This window comes from Leuresthes tenuis, unplaced genomic scaffold, assembly GCF_036924035.1.
Source record: "Leuresthes tenuis unplaced genomic scaffold, fLeuTen1.0.hap1 SCAF_24, whole genome shotgun sequence".
NCBI lineage: Eukaryota > Metazoa > Chordata > Actinopteri > Atheriniformes > Atherinopsidae > Leuresthes > Leuresthes tenuis.
Window position 1 is genome coordinate 29,098,194 of NW_027325378.1, and position 15,856 is coordinate 29,114,049.

The 15,856-nt window shown below is 43.6% G+C and overlaps 1 protein-coding gene across 3 annotated transcripts in view; it reads left to right on the forward strand.

Moving 5' to 3' along the window:
- Positions 1 to 12,091: 12,091 nt before the first annotated feature.
- Positions 12,092 to 15,856, forward strand: part of LOC140284468 (supervillin-like) — a 55,487-nt gene continuing 51,722 nt past the window's right edge. For all 3 annotated transcript variants that reach the window (XM_072378333.1, XM_072378334.1, XM_072378335.1), the window contains exons 1-4: positions 12,092 to 12,113; positions 12,257 to 12,320; positions 12,426 to 12,559; positions 12,634 to 13,363. In XM_072378333.1, coding sequence (XP_072234434.1) covers positions 12,313 to 12,320; positions 12,426 to 12,559; positions 12,634 to 13,363 — 872 coding nt within the window. In that variant the 5' untranslated portion in view covers positions 12,092 to 12,113; positions 12,257 to 12,312. The remainder of the gene's footprint in view (positions 12,114 to 12,256; positions 12,321 to 12,425; positions 12,560 to 12,633; positions 13,364 to 15,856) is intronic.

Here is a 15,856-nt window from a genome sequence, read left to right on the forward strand (position 1 = left end):
GCTTCTGAAAACATGCGTTTTTGATAGAACTCCAAATCAAGCAGAGTTTGGCCCAACACTGAGATTTTTCCGACTGTGGAAACCATCTTTGTGACTGTTACTCATCACATTGACAAATTCATGATGAAACGTGATGCCTGCAATTGATTTGGTGTTTTTGTGTGTGTGTGTGTGTGTGTGTGTGTGTGTGTGTGTGTGTGCGTGTACAAGTCAAAGAAATGAAAGGTCAGACATTTAGATTTTGGGGAACTGCTGAGCTCCTCCAAGTGTGACTGACTGGCTGTGGACATGACAGTTGTTAATTGTGTTGCACCTGCTCTCACTCTGTCAGGACACACAGACCGAAATAGAGCATTGCCTAACACGGCAACACACACATCAAATAGTTTTGCGCATGTTTTTCCATTTATACAAATGCTGCTGACATCATCACAACTTTTAGCTCGGTCTTTTAGCAAATTACACACAGAATACTTGTATAATTTGGCTGTAAGTCTCATCTCAAAGTCCATTTTAGTGTTTAGTGAAAGGATGAAAAACAAAAAGGTGCCATAAAGATGCAAGGGCTGTATGGCTCATTCAGTGCTCAGTGTGTCACATCTGCTCTGTGCAAAGTGTGCTTATAAAGCTTAGAAAACAGAGAAATGTCATTTTTACTTTCCTATGATCAATGCCACTAAATGGCTCTTCTTTTTGTGTTTTATGAAACTGTTAGTGGACTGAAGTAGTTGCATTAAACAAACAGGAAAGTGAGACTGTTGAAATGTTAGAATTATTTCAAATGAAACTGTATGACATTTGCCAGTTAAGATCTCATGATTGTGGCATCCATTGACTCGTGTTTCAATATGTCATTTAATCAGAAATGTGTGAGCAGTGGGTTTATTTACTCCCTGTTTTGAATACATTCAGTTCAGTTACTGAATTGGCTGAGGTGGGATCTGATTTGCGGCTCTGACGGAGCGCATGAAGCACTGCACTGATGGTGTTGCACACTATCTCTAAGTTTTCTGCTCGTGGTGTCACGCTTGCTGTGATTTGATAGGCTCTGATACGGAGTAACTCGTCCTGGTGGTGTACATGACAAATTGTTGATACATTTGTAACGTGTATTATTTCTCTTATTTAAGTTCCCCTTTGAGCTTAAGATGAGTGGTTAATTCTCATCAGGAACTCCACTATCAAAGGGCACATTAGGTTCGAGGTATAGCAACAGCACAATGTGTGTGAATCCTTCATAGACAACAGGTCAGATAGTTGAACCTATATGTGGGTGACTGTGTCCCTGACAGAAGCAGCATGGCTGAACGTGCCTCCTACTTTATTTTAGCCTGAATGTCCCTAAATTTTACAGCAAACCAGACTCAACAGGAGATGTTAAATAGGTTTAAAATGACATGAAAATTTGTGTTTATTGTCTTGGCTTCATGATTTAAACCCATTTTATGGGTTTTTATACAAGTCAAATAAGATTATAGTAGGTGAGGTTGCATGTTGAACACTCACAGGTTGAGTTGTCCAGAAGCTCGTTATGCTATAAAGCTGTAAACGACATCATATTTTAGGAAGTGGTTTGAAAGTATTTTTTTTTGTTTCTTCATATATGACTAAAAGATTTTGAAAACTGTGGCACTGCTATGACATGAACCTGCTCTGGGCTTCATGTAGCAACCAGAATCTTTTAGCAGTCTTAGTAGTCCTGGAGGTCTCGAGTGGTGCATGTTTACCTCTCCATGACAGCTCCTCCTTTATTTTAAACCCATCAACCACAGTTTTAAATTGTGATGAGTGACTTGTGGCAACAAATGACCAAAACCAAAATCATCATTTGTCATTTGTTTTCTTACTCCATTACAAAAATCATACAACAAGCGCAGATCAACTTAAAAAATGTCTCTATTTTGCATGAAGTCCGGCAGGACTCCGACATCTGCAGTTCAGACATTAGATTTTTTTTCTGCAGCATTGAGCTTAGGTGTTGGATTTAACAGATAAAAAGTTGTTGGAAACAGAGGTCATAAAGTGACACAAAGTAACTGATCAAGCATGGATAAGTATCTGATCCAATGGCGATGTCTATTGGGATGTAGAAGAAAGAAGACTGCTGAACCCACAGTTCCCAGCTCTTTGGCAGTAGGTGCACCTTCTAATCACTCTGTGAAGAGCCATGACCTTTCCACCAGTGCCTGTCTCCTGGATGACAGTTCTTGGGAAGGTGTGCATGGCGCCCCAAGATGGAAACAAATTCCCCTCCTGCGTGCGTGCGTGTGTGTGTGTGCGTGTGTGCGTGTGTGTGTGTGTGTGCGTGCGTGCGTGCGTGTGTGTTTTACCTTGGATATAGGCGTTTCCCCAGAGCTCTGTTGGAGTCAGACGGATGTTTCAGGTCCATCGCGTGCCTTTGGGGTCAGGTCATGGTCCAGCTATATTAGCAACATGTTTCCATTTCAATCATTCAATCATAGTTGCATTTACAGTTTGGAAAGAGTGAACTCCAATCACTGGTATTGTAGTTAGTCTTTTACAGGAAATTCAGTTCAGTTCACTTTTCATTATGTAGTGCCAAAAGCACTTGAAAATGTATGTGTATGTTTTTAGGTGTTTCTCACCTGGTCATTGGGCAGAAGAGACTGTTACTGTAGCTGAAGTCCAGGACCAAATTTAAGCTCTGTGATGGATCTTAAAGTGCACCTCCATGGTTCACTCCATTTGGAGACTTATCTATTTTATTTTGGGAAAGTCATGCTGAGGTGTCTGTGTTTTTCTTGATGTCAACAGAGCAGTTGACAAAAAAGGTCATCAGAGACTGCAAACTTTCAAAGACGTGGCAGTTATGAAAGGAAGTTGATAACGATTTCTGAAGCTCTTGTCCAGAAGTGTCTCTTGATGTGTCCCTCCTCTGGGAGGCCAGATCATGAATATCATACTAGCTATCTGACTCCATGAACACATACCTGCCTGACACCTTGCCTGAGCTAATGTCAGAGTGGTCACCTGATGGGGAGCAAGACAGCATATTGTTCTGAATGAAAAGGTTTGGAATAGAAATGTTCAAAGTCCATCAGATGTCTAACTGAATCCTGCTGAAAGAGGGCCACTGCCAACAGTGAATAAAGTGGTTTGTATTCATCAGTGTTTATGTTGGTGGTACGTGTTGGAGTAACATCGCTCGTTGCATTTTAGTAACATTTATGTTTAGAGTTGTCACAATACCAAAATAAGTAACCACGATACTATACCAGACAAAGTATCACGGTTCCGGGTATTATCGCGATACTGCGTCCTTTTTGCATTATTATTATTTTTATGAACTGCAATGTATTTGTACAAGTTATGAATACTTAGAGGACAAAGTACAATAAACAGGAACTGATTCCCTGTGAAAACTATATTTTCATGTATTTATAGGTGCTTTGACATCTTTTAACTCTTCATTCTTCAGCCTGTAAACGGAGCATATGGCCTAATATTAGCCAATTAGAAAATAAACAGGAAATACTAACCTGGTTTTCATCATGTAAATCTGGGTGAGGTTGGATGTGTTGCCTCCTTTGGCTTGATGGCAGCGCCTGCACAGTGGACGGCCACGTCTATTGCTTTACCATCTGTGCCTCGTTTAAACCCAAAATAGTTTCAAATGTGGCTTTTGGGGTTTGTTTTTAGTGGTGCCACTTGCACGCTGCGGCAGACTCACCGGGACTCGAGGCGGCCGCCGTGTAGCGGAAACTGGCACCGTCAGTATAGTATTCCACGGTAGTACCGTTGTGTAGAATTTCTAGTGTAGTAGGAACCGTAACGATTTGGCACCGCGGGGTACCGTGGGTATCGTGGGTATCGTGCAACTCTATTCATGTTAATAATGTAACTGAAGGTGTTCAAGCCCAAATACTCAGCTCAACTCACTTCCTCTGCTGGCTTGCCTTCTGTTTGAAGCTGATTGTCCATCCATCCATTTTCTATACCCGCTTAATCCAGCTCAGGGTCGCTGACCTCTTGATGTAAAAATACATTTAATTGCTGCTTGTATACTCTGTTTGAGTAGCAGTCCATTTTCATGATAAAAGCTGAGGGCCAGCACTGCAGTTATTTAGTTTTACATGAAAATGTCTCAACTAAGATCTTAGAAGTTTGAACAGTTTGAATTGTTGCCACTTGTCAACTTGAACAGAAACTATTTGTATTGTAGTGTACAGAACTCGGTGTAGTTTCTTGGGAGTGATATCTTCATAGATTTCTGGTATATAACCATTTCAGTGTTTCGTCAGTATTTTCCACTGGGATTTCTGTTCTCATTAAGCTTTGAACAGTCGAGATATGCCAGTGTGTTTGTATTTAGACTCAAACTTAATTAAATTCCCATTGTCACTGTCACAAAATAGATTGTGTGCTTATGGAAGGCTATGTCTGGGTTTTCTAAGATGTATTGGACTTAAAGGACTTCAAAGGTTTTCTCCACAGAAATAAAATGAATAGTTATACAGTTTATTTTAGGTGTATCGCTGTGGGTTTTGTGTTCATGCTTGTTTTATATACGTCCTTCTTCTCTTGGGGTTTTTAAAAAAACAAGAGCAGTTACGTCATTGCAGTGATCTGTAAGGTCTTGCCCTTCCTTGGCAGGCTCAGCATTACTAATAATGGGGTAGAAGCTGTCTGTGGTTTGGTGGGACTGATGTCAGCTTTTTTTTTTTTTTTTTTAAATCAAGCACAAAAGGCTGATCTTATTGCCTTTGTGCACTTGTAGATAACAACCCAAGTTACTCCAAATGTTTCTCTCCGGTACTCCGACTTCCTCCCACCGTCCAAAAACATGCACGTTAGGTTAACTGCTGTCTCTAAAATTGTCCTTAGGAGTGAGTGTGAGTGTGTGTGGTTGTTTGTCTCATGTGTCTCTGTGTGGCCCTGTGGACTGGCGACCTGTCCAGGGTGAACCCCGCCTCTCACCCGATGACCGCTGAGATAGGCTCCACCCCCCACGCGACCCGACCGGCGGATTAAGCGGGTAGAGAAGATGGATGGACTCTAAATGTCTTGCTACTTCTGTAGCTAAAGATTATTTCCAGCATCTGAAGATGAACTGCTAAACATACTCCCATTTCCCAGACTGGCCGAAACGGTTTTCGGTTTACGCTCTGTAGGCATCTGAGTTTTCAGATGTTCCTGACTTAAAAACAGCACAGTACAATCTTTCGTTTTCTGGTTTCCGAGTCATTCCCGCTAACCTCTTGTGCCATATTGAGAAGCAACATTTCTGGTGATCATAATATTATGTTTAATAAGTTTTCCTAAGCTTCAGCAGTTGTTTTGAGACCTCGTCTTGAATAGATATCTTAAATAGGCTAGTTACCTAACATTGAACAGTTGGCCTTGAAACACCTTGAAAGGGTTCAGCTGCTGGTTCAGCAGGGCTCGTCCCATCTACTCCCGTGTGAACCGACAGGTGTGTGATGTGATGTGTGTCTGTGTTCATGTGTACAGCTCATGTTCTAAGCCAGATGAGTTCATCAGATAGACGGATCCAGACCTGCCACCCCTGAGGTTTACACACCCCGTTTAATCACTGGGACAGCTGGGCTGTATTTTGACACCTGTGATTTTACAATTCATCAAATGTGTGTGTGAGGCCAGATAAATGTGATGATGTAATGAACCTCATCCGTGACACCGGCCAGCTGCCTTGCTTATGTTTACAGCTGAGGAATATGAAAAAGGCAGCGGGCTTCCTCCAGGTCTTCTTATTTCCTTCCAGCAGCTTCTGAAGTGAGACCGATCTGCCTTCTGTTGACACCCATGTGGCGGTGACAGCCTTCAGTCTGCCTGCTGCAGAAGATGAGGTGGAGCTTGGGGGTGTGCCAGCCTCCCTGCAGTGCCCTCTAAGAACAAGAAGTGTGTCATTGTCATGTTGATGTAGAGGTGAGGTGTGTGTGTCTACATGCTAGGGATGGGCATTTTAAGTGATTTATTTTTTTAGTCTATCAGTTGTGACGTCATCATTAAACTGGCCTCAGTCACCACAGCAGCTACTTGTGCCTGTCGTTTGCAGTCACACGAACAACAGCGAATTCTCGCTGGTAGAACCGCGGTAAGCAAGCGATACAGGGCAGTGAAAGCCCGCACAGCCAGGGTGACAAAAGGCTTTGTTCCATGGGCCATCAGAACTCCAAACACGCTTAAACTGCATTAGACTGGTAGTCCTGGTGGTCCAGTTTTTTTAAAAACAGGAACGGCGCTTCAAGCCTTTTTATAAAGTTACAATTTAATGCATATATAAGCACACCAAGAACGAATATTGTTGTGCTTGTGCACAATGACAATAAAGCTTTCTATTCTCTTCCAGCTTCATCCTACATAGTGTGCATTGGACTTTGTTGTCCAGTCGAGTGGACTATGGTCCAACGCTTTGCGTTGTTTAGTTGCCAACATCAGCTCCGGTCTGTTGCTTGTGCTGTAGGTGCAACCTCCAGCAGCAGGACCCAAACTTTTAGTGTAAGAATATATAGCTTGCAAGTGAGTTCCCAGTCTTTGTTTTGCGCTTTCTTTCTTACCTTCTCCTCGCCCTTCCCTTGTCTTCTCAGCTGCATGTGTTCCTTTCATTTAGTTGCTTCTGATAGACTACTGGAATTTGTCACCTGACTGAGACAGTCATTTTAACTTCGTTCTCTTTTCCCCCTTCTTGCCCTTGTTTTTTTTCCACCATCCTCCAGCCCCCGCACGCTTTCTCTTGCCTCCCCCTCTCAACCTCTGCACCGGTTTCTTTGGCATCCCACTGTGTGTGTGTGTGTGAGTGAGTTAAGGGAAGGCAGCATTCTCATGGGGCACTCTTCTTTTTCCTCTTCTCCTTTCCCGTGAGGCTCATTCTGAAGCATACAGGAGGAAACTTTGCTCTCTGCAGAAGGGGTGGAGTCTAATTTTCTTGCGTAGACTAATGAGCTTAGCCCGTGCTGAGCAGCTTTCAGCCTGCTGGTTGTCATTGTAGTGGCTGCTGGTTAGTGAGAGGAACCAGGGTGGATCTTAGAACAGGCAAAGCAGCAGCCAGACCTTCGCCGCTCCTCTGTTTGCCTACAGGAACTTCTCTGCCTGTGCCAGCATTGCAGCTGGGATGTCTCTCTCTGCGCCTCCCTCCCTCCCTTCTTTGGCTTTCCCTAACACTACCTGACTCCCCCTTCTTCCTCTCTGTCTGTTCTTGAGCATTGACAAAGTACTTTTGTAGCTGCATCACCTCTCAGGCAGCTGCCTCTCTTTCAAACCCATCTTTCCCACTGTTTCACTCTTTTCTTAACTTCGTGCTTGACTCTGTTGCCAAAATGTACCAGAACCCGTGGATCTCAAATTACCTGAGTCATGTCAAGTTTTGCAGCCAAGGTAAGAGCAATGACTTTGGGGTTTTCAGCTCGGGGACATATTCCTCTGTGTTTGAGAGTGCTGGGAATGTGAGCTGTGGACTCCTTTCCTCTCTGCTCACTGTCCTGCTTTTCAGCCAGTTGTCCTTGCACTGCAGCTGCAGCTGCCAAGGACACAATGTAGCAGAGAAAAGGGACTGTTAACAATGCAGAGGGTGTTTTAGCCAGAACAACTATTTCTAGGCTTTACAGTTACTTAGACTCATATTTAGAAGAGCAGACTCATTTATGTATTATTCAGATTTAGGTGTGGCTTTGTAGCTATGCATGGCTGGATTCACCCATATTTTATTGACTTATCAACATTCTGAACATTATTTAGACTTCAACTAATCCGTAAGGTAAGACATTTTCAGCTGGGACCGTGTCTCACTCAGTGATGTCATAGGCTGAAACAGTATATATTATATATATAACCTATATATATTGTATATATTTTTATTTTTTGACAGAGCACATACTTGCAGTTTAACTCAGATTAACATGATTGAGCACTTTAGCACAATTGTTTTTACCTGCTGGCTGCTGGTGTAACTATGTTTTTGAGCTAGTCCACTTTGACAGCACTGATAGGATGACACTGCCATGGTCCGGAGTAGCATTCTCGGGTCTTGAAAATCCAACCAGTTGCCATCTCTTCTGTGTAGCACATGGGAATTTTTGACAGTAGCCAGTTGGTTCTATGATTCACTTTTTCACAAACATGTGAACCGTTGTCTATTCCCACATAGGAACTGCTGAAGGCAGACAAAATTTAAAATGCTGTTTTAACATAATTGCTTCATCCTGGTCCTGACTTCAAATTGTAGGATGATGATATCTATGACATGTCTTCCATTAATTGTGAATTGTGCTGATATTTAAGTCATTAAAGACCCGGTCCTCATCACCCTGAATGACTCCTTTTTATTGCACTGTCCTGTCATAATGTAATTATTCAGAAGTGTGCCAGCATGGGAAATAGATATTTGATGTGAGGAAAAACTCCCTCAGTATGACTGTTTCTACATTGTTATCCAGCCTTTGATAGAAGAGTGCCCTGTGCTGACTGGTCCACGGCTGAGTGCTGAGCTCTGGCTTGTCTATGCTTCACTGGCTGGGAATCCACAACAGGTGGTCCACAGTCTGGGTGAAGGAGGGTGTGTACTAAGGCGTTATTTAAAAAATGTGTCAGTAGTTGCCTTTTGTCCTGTTTTTTCTCCACAGTTGTGACTGAACTGCTTGTGTACTTGTTAGTAGTTGAAGACATACTTGGCTTATCGACATCATTTTGTTAAGCCCAAGGTTTGTTGCCATAGTGTCACCATCTGTGTTTTTAAAGGCCCTGCCTCCTACTCTATCCTAGTGAGGGTGTTTCGTTGTACTCAGCTGTTAGAGTAGGTGGGCAGTCGATGTGTACTGTATTATGATGTAATGCAGCTGGTTAGTAACACGTTTCTGGTTGGACTGCAGTAATCCCAGGATTCAAAGGTAATCCTGTATCTTAGTTTGGACACGTGCTGAGATCCTGATGCCTCTTTGGTCACTTCAGTCAGTGTTTTTGGTGTTCAGCGTGGAGTTAGTGCCAAGTTGATCAGAGCAGGGCATTTCCAGAGCTCGCTTAGCTTCTTCATTTGCACACAGTGGTCTACACCCTTTGTGCCTTACACCTTTGATACCGAGTTAGTAAGGGCTAGATGGCCACTGGGGTTAAGACGGGGTTTAGGGTAGAGCAGTGGGTGAGTTAGGAGTGTGAGGTGGCCTCTTAAGTGGGCTTTGGAGAGAATATGGAGTGAGACCACTTGTGGCTGTGGTCATTTGGATGTGGAAGAGCAAGCAAAAGCAGAAGTTTGAGGTTTGACCTGAATAAGTGAGGCAGACATTTGTTACAGTCTGTGTATGACCGGAGTTTACAGCATCTTCAGCTCTTTGACTGAACTTGAACAGGGAGGATCGTGGACTCGTATGTAAAAGTATCTCATGACTTCATAATGCTGTGACTGTAACGTATGAGGGAATGGTTTCTCCGTCCTGTATCTTCATTGCAGGTGTTTGCAGTGCTGGCCATCAGCAGTGATGTACTTTGACTCCTCCTGGCACCATTGCGATGTGATGAGGGTCTTCTATCAAAGACTCTGAGGTGTGAGCTGATTTACACTGATATGTTAGATGGAGGCAGTCGGTGTCTGGATGGAAATGCAGTGATGATTTGTTTGAAGTGGGGGTTCAGGAGTGGAGGAGTGACCTTTTTATTGTTGGATGTGATCGATGCAGGCAGGTTTCCACGTCATTTCATTTGTCTGCGGAAGTCCACTTAATGAAATGTGAAAGTGGTTCTGAGCCAAGGAGCTGCAGACAGGCTGCATGCTTCACCTTCAGATGCCCAGCTGCAGTGATGTCTGCTCATTAAAGGCTGCAACCACAAGCTCTGCTGCTAGGTCTGGAATGAATGAATGAACAGTGAGACATGACTGAATGTTGCTCTCTCTTCTTCTGCCCACAGGTCTCGGGAGTGAGACCCCGGTTAAACTCGGCAATCCCAGGTTGCTGCATAAGCAAGCGCTGAGGTAAGAGAAGCTTTTCAGCGACATTTTCCCTCTGTGGTTGGGTCTCTTTTACAAAACAAACCCTTCTAACACATTTAAAACTGGCAGCTGCCAGGGCTTTGTCAAATCTTCGAGACTGCCTTTTAGACACTATACAGCGGGCTCATTTTTTATGTTGCAATTATGTTCAATTTCCATCTTTACCAAGGAAAATAGAACAAAATCACTTGCAGCTCAACATCGTCTCCCCTATCACCTTGAAACTGACTATTTCCTTTGTGATGGTCATTGAAACTTAATGTCAGTCCAGTCACAAAGATGAAAGACATCCACAGAAAAAAGTAAAGTCATTATGAAGCGAGCAAATTTGAAAAATTAATTTCATACATACAACATTTTTAAAGGAAAATAAGTCAAACTTTTAGGGAAAGCTTAGTGAAATAATAACCCAACTGACGGTGGTGTGTTGTTTAAACAGAAACCTCGTTCATTTTCACCATCTTTTCTGTTCAAATCATTTCTCAGAGGTGCAGTTACTTTTTCCTTCTCATTATAATCTGTTGCAGTTTGCTCAGGCTCTAACCACTGATACCAGTGAGTATCTTCTGTCAATAGTTGAATTTTTGCTGCTGTGATTGATTTCTTCATCCTTAAGAGTTCTCCAACATGTGTATAAACAGGCCTGTTCTTTTTGAAATGACAGTATTACTTTCTCTATTTTGCTAGAGAAGTTTCATCTTCAACAGCATATGTAGCCGTATGCATGAGAGGGGGCCGTCCTTTCAGTACACACTGAAGCGATTGATTAAAGTAGTGACAGATGCCAAAGATAGATGATAGCACAAGTATAATACTCCCGGGTGCTAAACACAGTACAAAAGTGGAGAGGTGAATCTGTTGAAGAGCCACTTTGGTCACCAGTGGCACACTTTGTCTTTTTTTTCGTCTTCCTCAATATGTTTATTCTTAGATGGCGATTTAACACGTTCCAGCATGGAAATGGAAACCAGTGTCTCCATTTGTGATTTTTACTTCCTGTATCTAGCGATGTCTTTTTGTTTTTTGCTGAGGCGCTTCATGAAGTCTGTTATTTTTTGCGCATGTGGCTCGGTTCATTATGGTGAACAGTTTACACTGAAAAGAGTACTGTGAACAGGCCAGCAGCAGATCGGGTCTGAGCGTTAAGGCCTGCAGCCCGAACGTAGTCCAGCTATGGACCTGCTCCACTCCAGAGGTTTTACCAGGTACCAGGAACTGCCTCGTTCAAAGGGAGCTGAACATGTACTGAACAGTGAGATGAAAACATTGCTGATCACTGATTGGTCAGAGAGAATCCCACTGGTATAACAGGAGTGTCCTGACACACACTCGTACACACCACCTTGTTCTGTCTCTCCTGTACACAGGGACCTGTATTTCCAACACTCTCAGCAGCACATGAAGTATCACAGCTGAGCTAGGCCCAGGATATGCCAACATGTATGTATGCAAACCAGAACTTCCTCCTCACTGTGCTGGTCATCATTTAAATGCAGATGCATAGAAGCTAAATTGTTGTCAGATGATATCCAACAGCTTATGGTACCAAGGCTGCTGTGCGTGGTTCTTTTGCTGAACAGGGGAAAGGATGGACACAGCATATGTTTGCTGCTTCACAGAGCGTTTCTCACACGTCTGCCCACCAACACTGTTTTGTGGGGGCACCATCAGCACAATATTTTGATATGAAAACAGATGCTGTTGTGATAGAAAAGGATTTGGTGTGCTTGTTTAGATACTCTGTTCACAGGGAATCACGTTTTCTCACTACTCAACGCTTTCCTACTGCCAGCTCTCTGTTGCAACCTTGTGGTTTAGCATCAAATCTATAAATGACTTCAGTATGTTTCTGCATGTGTGTGAGGCAGAATGTGTGATGGGATTTGAAATGTCTCTGCATTTCTACACGCTGTAAATACCTGACATCACTTCAAACCCAGCAATATTTCAATGATGTGGGTGTGACTGAGTAAGCCTTAACAACTGTCAGTCTACAAACAAATCCTGTTCCCACAGCTTAGTCCTGTTTCAATAACAGTTGGTACTTTTCCTGCACCCCTCAGCTTCCAGAAAGAATTCTCCTTTGATGAAAAAGACGAGCCAGCCAAATACACCAAAGATATAGATGTTCATCTCTCAGCCAATCTCCCCAAAGGTCTGTAAGTTTAGTTGTTTTTCTGATGAGTAAAAGGCTTTCATCTCATTTTAATGCTTCAGTGTAAACTTTTCACACTTGTTTTGTTGATGTCCTCCTTTTCAGTCAGTTACAGCAGTATAATTTTAGATTTTATTCTTAAGTCTCTGAATTAAGGAAACTGTTTGAGGAACTTACCACAAGTGGAAGTGACTGGGAAATGAATAGGTAAGACAATAATCTGACTAAAGGCTGCGTGAACCTTTAACTGTAATGTTTCCAATGCTGAGCTGGTCTCAGGTTGAGTAGTGTTTCCCTTTTGGTTGTATCTAGAAAAGAGCGTATTGCTCAACGGCTGGAGGGCATCGAGGGTGAGGCGCATCCGTCCCTGCTGCCGAGCTTGGTTGCCAACCGGCTTCTGGAGGAGGACACACCACGGTACACCAGGGCCTCTGACCCCTGTGCTGGTAAGACTGGTAAAATAAAAGCAGCAGATAGTTGTGTTTAAAGTCGTATTTCAGCTTGTATTTTCTGCCTGAAGTGATGCTTCAGAGGTATGGGATGGAAGGATCTGAAAGTCCAGGCATGCCACTGAAGTCTCCAGATCAACATACCAGAGGTCAATACAGGACTGACCCTCCATCCTGCATCCACCTGGAACCGCTCCAGAGTTCGGGTTCCACCACCGGCGTTCGAGAGCTGGAGTCCAAGGCTGAACGAATCGCCCGCTACAAGGCAGAGCGCCGACGCCAACTGGCCGAACGCTATGGCATCTCTTTGGATCAGGAGCCAGAGTTGGACTATCCCTCTCGTTATGCCCGTAGCCGCAAAGAGTCGGACAGCTCAGAGAAGCAGAACAGAGTGGAATCTGTGGGGGAGGAGAGCAGGGACATCAACCCGAGTGCTTATACCAGCACCAAAGGGCATATCCATAGAGGCTGCGGCTTAGCAACACTGCAGAAGCACCCTGAGCCAACCTGGGATGTCACTCGAACCCGGGGGGAATCTCTGTCAGAGAGGGACAGGCTGATGAACCTGGAGAACCAACGCAGGGCTGCTCCACCTGTGTCTTCATCATCTTCATACATGGATGTCACTTCACTGTCCTCCTCTGCCAGGCTGCCTGCTAAAGACAACTGTTCAGTAGCATCGCTGCCAGCCAGCTCCCCCAAAATGAGCAGACGTTCATCACTATCCTCACCTAAACATGAAATGTCTCCAGGGGATCTGTTGGTTAAGCAGCAGACCCACAACATCCTCGGCAGACAGGGGTGAGTGCTTTGACCATTTGTCACTTTGTTTCTTTTTTCATCTCCTCAGTAGAAATGGTATGATTCAGTCTTCTTGTGTAAAAGGCTCATTGCCACTGCAAGCAGGGCTTTTAATCCATATACACAGGGTTTGAGCCCCACCCCTGCCCTATCATTCTCTTTTATAGATGACTGCGACAGTGTTGGCCATCCAACCGTCGCCTCTGTCAATCATGTTCAAAGTCGTCCTCTTGGTAGGACTGCTGTCTTGTAGCAGAGACCTACATCTGGCCACTGAATGCAAAATTGGCGTTTGTCTGTGTGTTTTTAGATGGAATACTTGGAAATTCCAAAGGACGTATTAGTGTCCAAGTTGTTGGAGTTTCTAAAGGCGTTTTGTGGGGCAAATCCATTGATCCAGCATTTAGAAAGAAAACTGTTCTGGGTGCTTCTCTACCCAATCTGATGCTCTGTGTTGTAAAGAGGTCTGAGTAAATATCAGTTTTAGTCCTTTATGATATCTCAGTTAAAGCTACGCTGGTACATGGGCCCAACAAGTTTGATTTAATTAATCATTTGCTAAATCAGTTAAAAGCCAGGTAAGCTACGCTGCACATAGTGATACACCATCAGTTTCTAGGCTCTTGGCTAAATGGTTGAGAGATGGTCAGGGACTCAGAGTTAACTTTTTGGACCCTTATGTTGATCTGACCCTAGCGCTCACAGTTTTCTGCTCAGTCAGAGGAATTTTGTCACCTGTCCTGCTCACATGCAGCGCAGATTGTTGTTCAGTTGCACATGAACACATCTTTGTGTGAATCTATTCTGTTATTATTCTGTCCTCAGCTCTCTGCTTTTGCAGCTGTATAATAACAACCGAAATGGGAGTTATATCAGCCCTAAATTTGAAAGAAGCTGAATTACCCCTCAGCCAGTTCTATCAGTATGAAATAAATGATCCTAATATACAAAATATTTAGTATTACCTGTACAAACTTTTCTAAAAGCATGCCTCTTATCTCAAAGCCCTTTGTCTTTAAAAGTATCAGTGGTCTTATCTCCAACAAATGGATCACTTATTGCTGCTGAAAATGACTAGAATGTGATTTTTCTCCTCCACTGATGAGCATGTGCTCCTGTGATGATGTGACAGCTCTCTGTAGCCCTGCAGTCTGCTGTTGCAAACATAAAGACTGCGAATTCCTTACCAGACCAGGCCAGGCCATCACAGCCTCTCCATCTCTGTTCCTGTCCACTCTTTGTTCCTTTCAGGTTTCAAAACTTGGCCGGGATGTCTGTGTTTGTGGTGCATGGGGGTGGTTGTGTTATGGGGCAGCTCAGTGTGGTCACATCAGAGGTCACATCAGACCCACATCTGGGCCTGATCAAGACCAGTCAGGCCTGAGGAAAAATAAGCAAATAGCAGAGTGGCCCGACTGCCTCTTCACAGCCAGCTGATGGGGCTGGCGTGACTCGCCTCGCTTTCTAACTTCATTCCAGGCTTTAGAAACAGGTTTGTTAATGTGGTTTCTCCTAAAAATGATCTCATTGGTATTAGACAGACGGAGCACCTTGTTGTGACTACATGAAGGATTGTAAAGAAAACTTTGACAGGATCATTTCAAAGTAAAACCTTTAAAAACGACTTTGGAGAAATGTTTAACTGTTAATTATGGCTCATATTGGAAGTCTCTTGAGCCATAAATCCATTCTTAACTTTAATCTAGTCTGCATGAATAGATGAAAATAAAAGGAAAACCCCAAATCTGAAATGGACCTGAGCACAACTTAAGGAGCAGCTGCTGCACCTTCAGTTCAACATTGACAGAAACAAACGGTCACACAAACTAAGAGAGATCGGAGAAGTTGGTGAAATGACTTGTTCACGCAGTACACACACAGTCGGGTTGTTAGATCTGTCTGTAACGGGTCATACAAGGTCCTGGAAGTCAGGGACAGATGTACAGCTGGTTGCTTTGACAGGAAATTAACTTTTGATATAGAGTTCATTGTGTTTGGCCGATTGTTCAAGAAAACTTATTTCTTGTGTTCTCTTCTGTGAAGTGAATTGTATCCAATCAGCATCTATTAACAATACCATGATCTTCTTAGAATGGGTCCTCCGAATAAATTCCACTCGCTTCTGACTCTGTCGTCTGCCTCCAGGTACGGCTTCATGTGTCTCTTGTTGCTGTTTAGCTCAGGCCCGTGCTGATACAGTCAGAGGGGAGTCAGTTAAAGCTTTACTGAACCCTGTCTCCAGATACGGTGATGGGTGCTGTCTGCTGTCAAATCCGTTCGAATAAAGTTCACCGCGCATGTCGTGGCCGTTTATGATCATTAAGTTAAAGTGTTAGTCTTTATCTTTTGTTGCTGGCGTTGTCTCTTCCAAAACCCCAGGTACAGTGTGACCTCTCACTGGTGCTCTGCTGGGGGCCAAGCTCATTCTCACTCCGGCCAGGCTGACAGTGTAGTCAGTGGTGTGTGGGATGTAGTGTGTGTGCTCTGGAACAC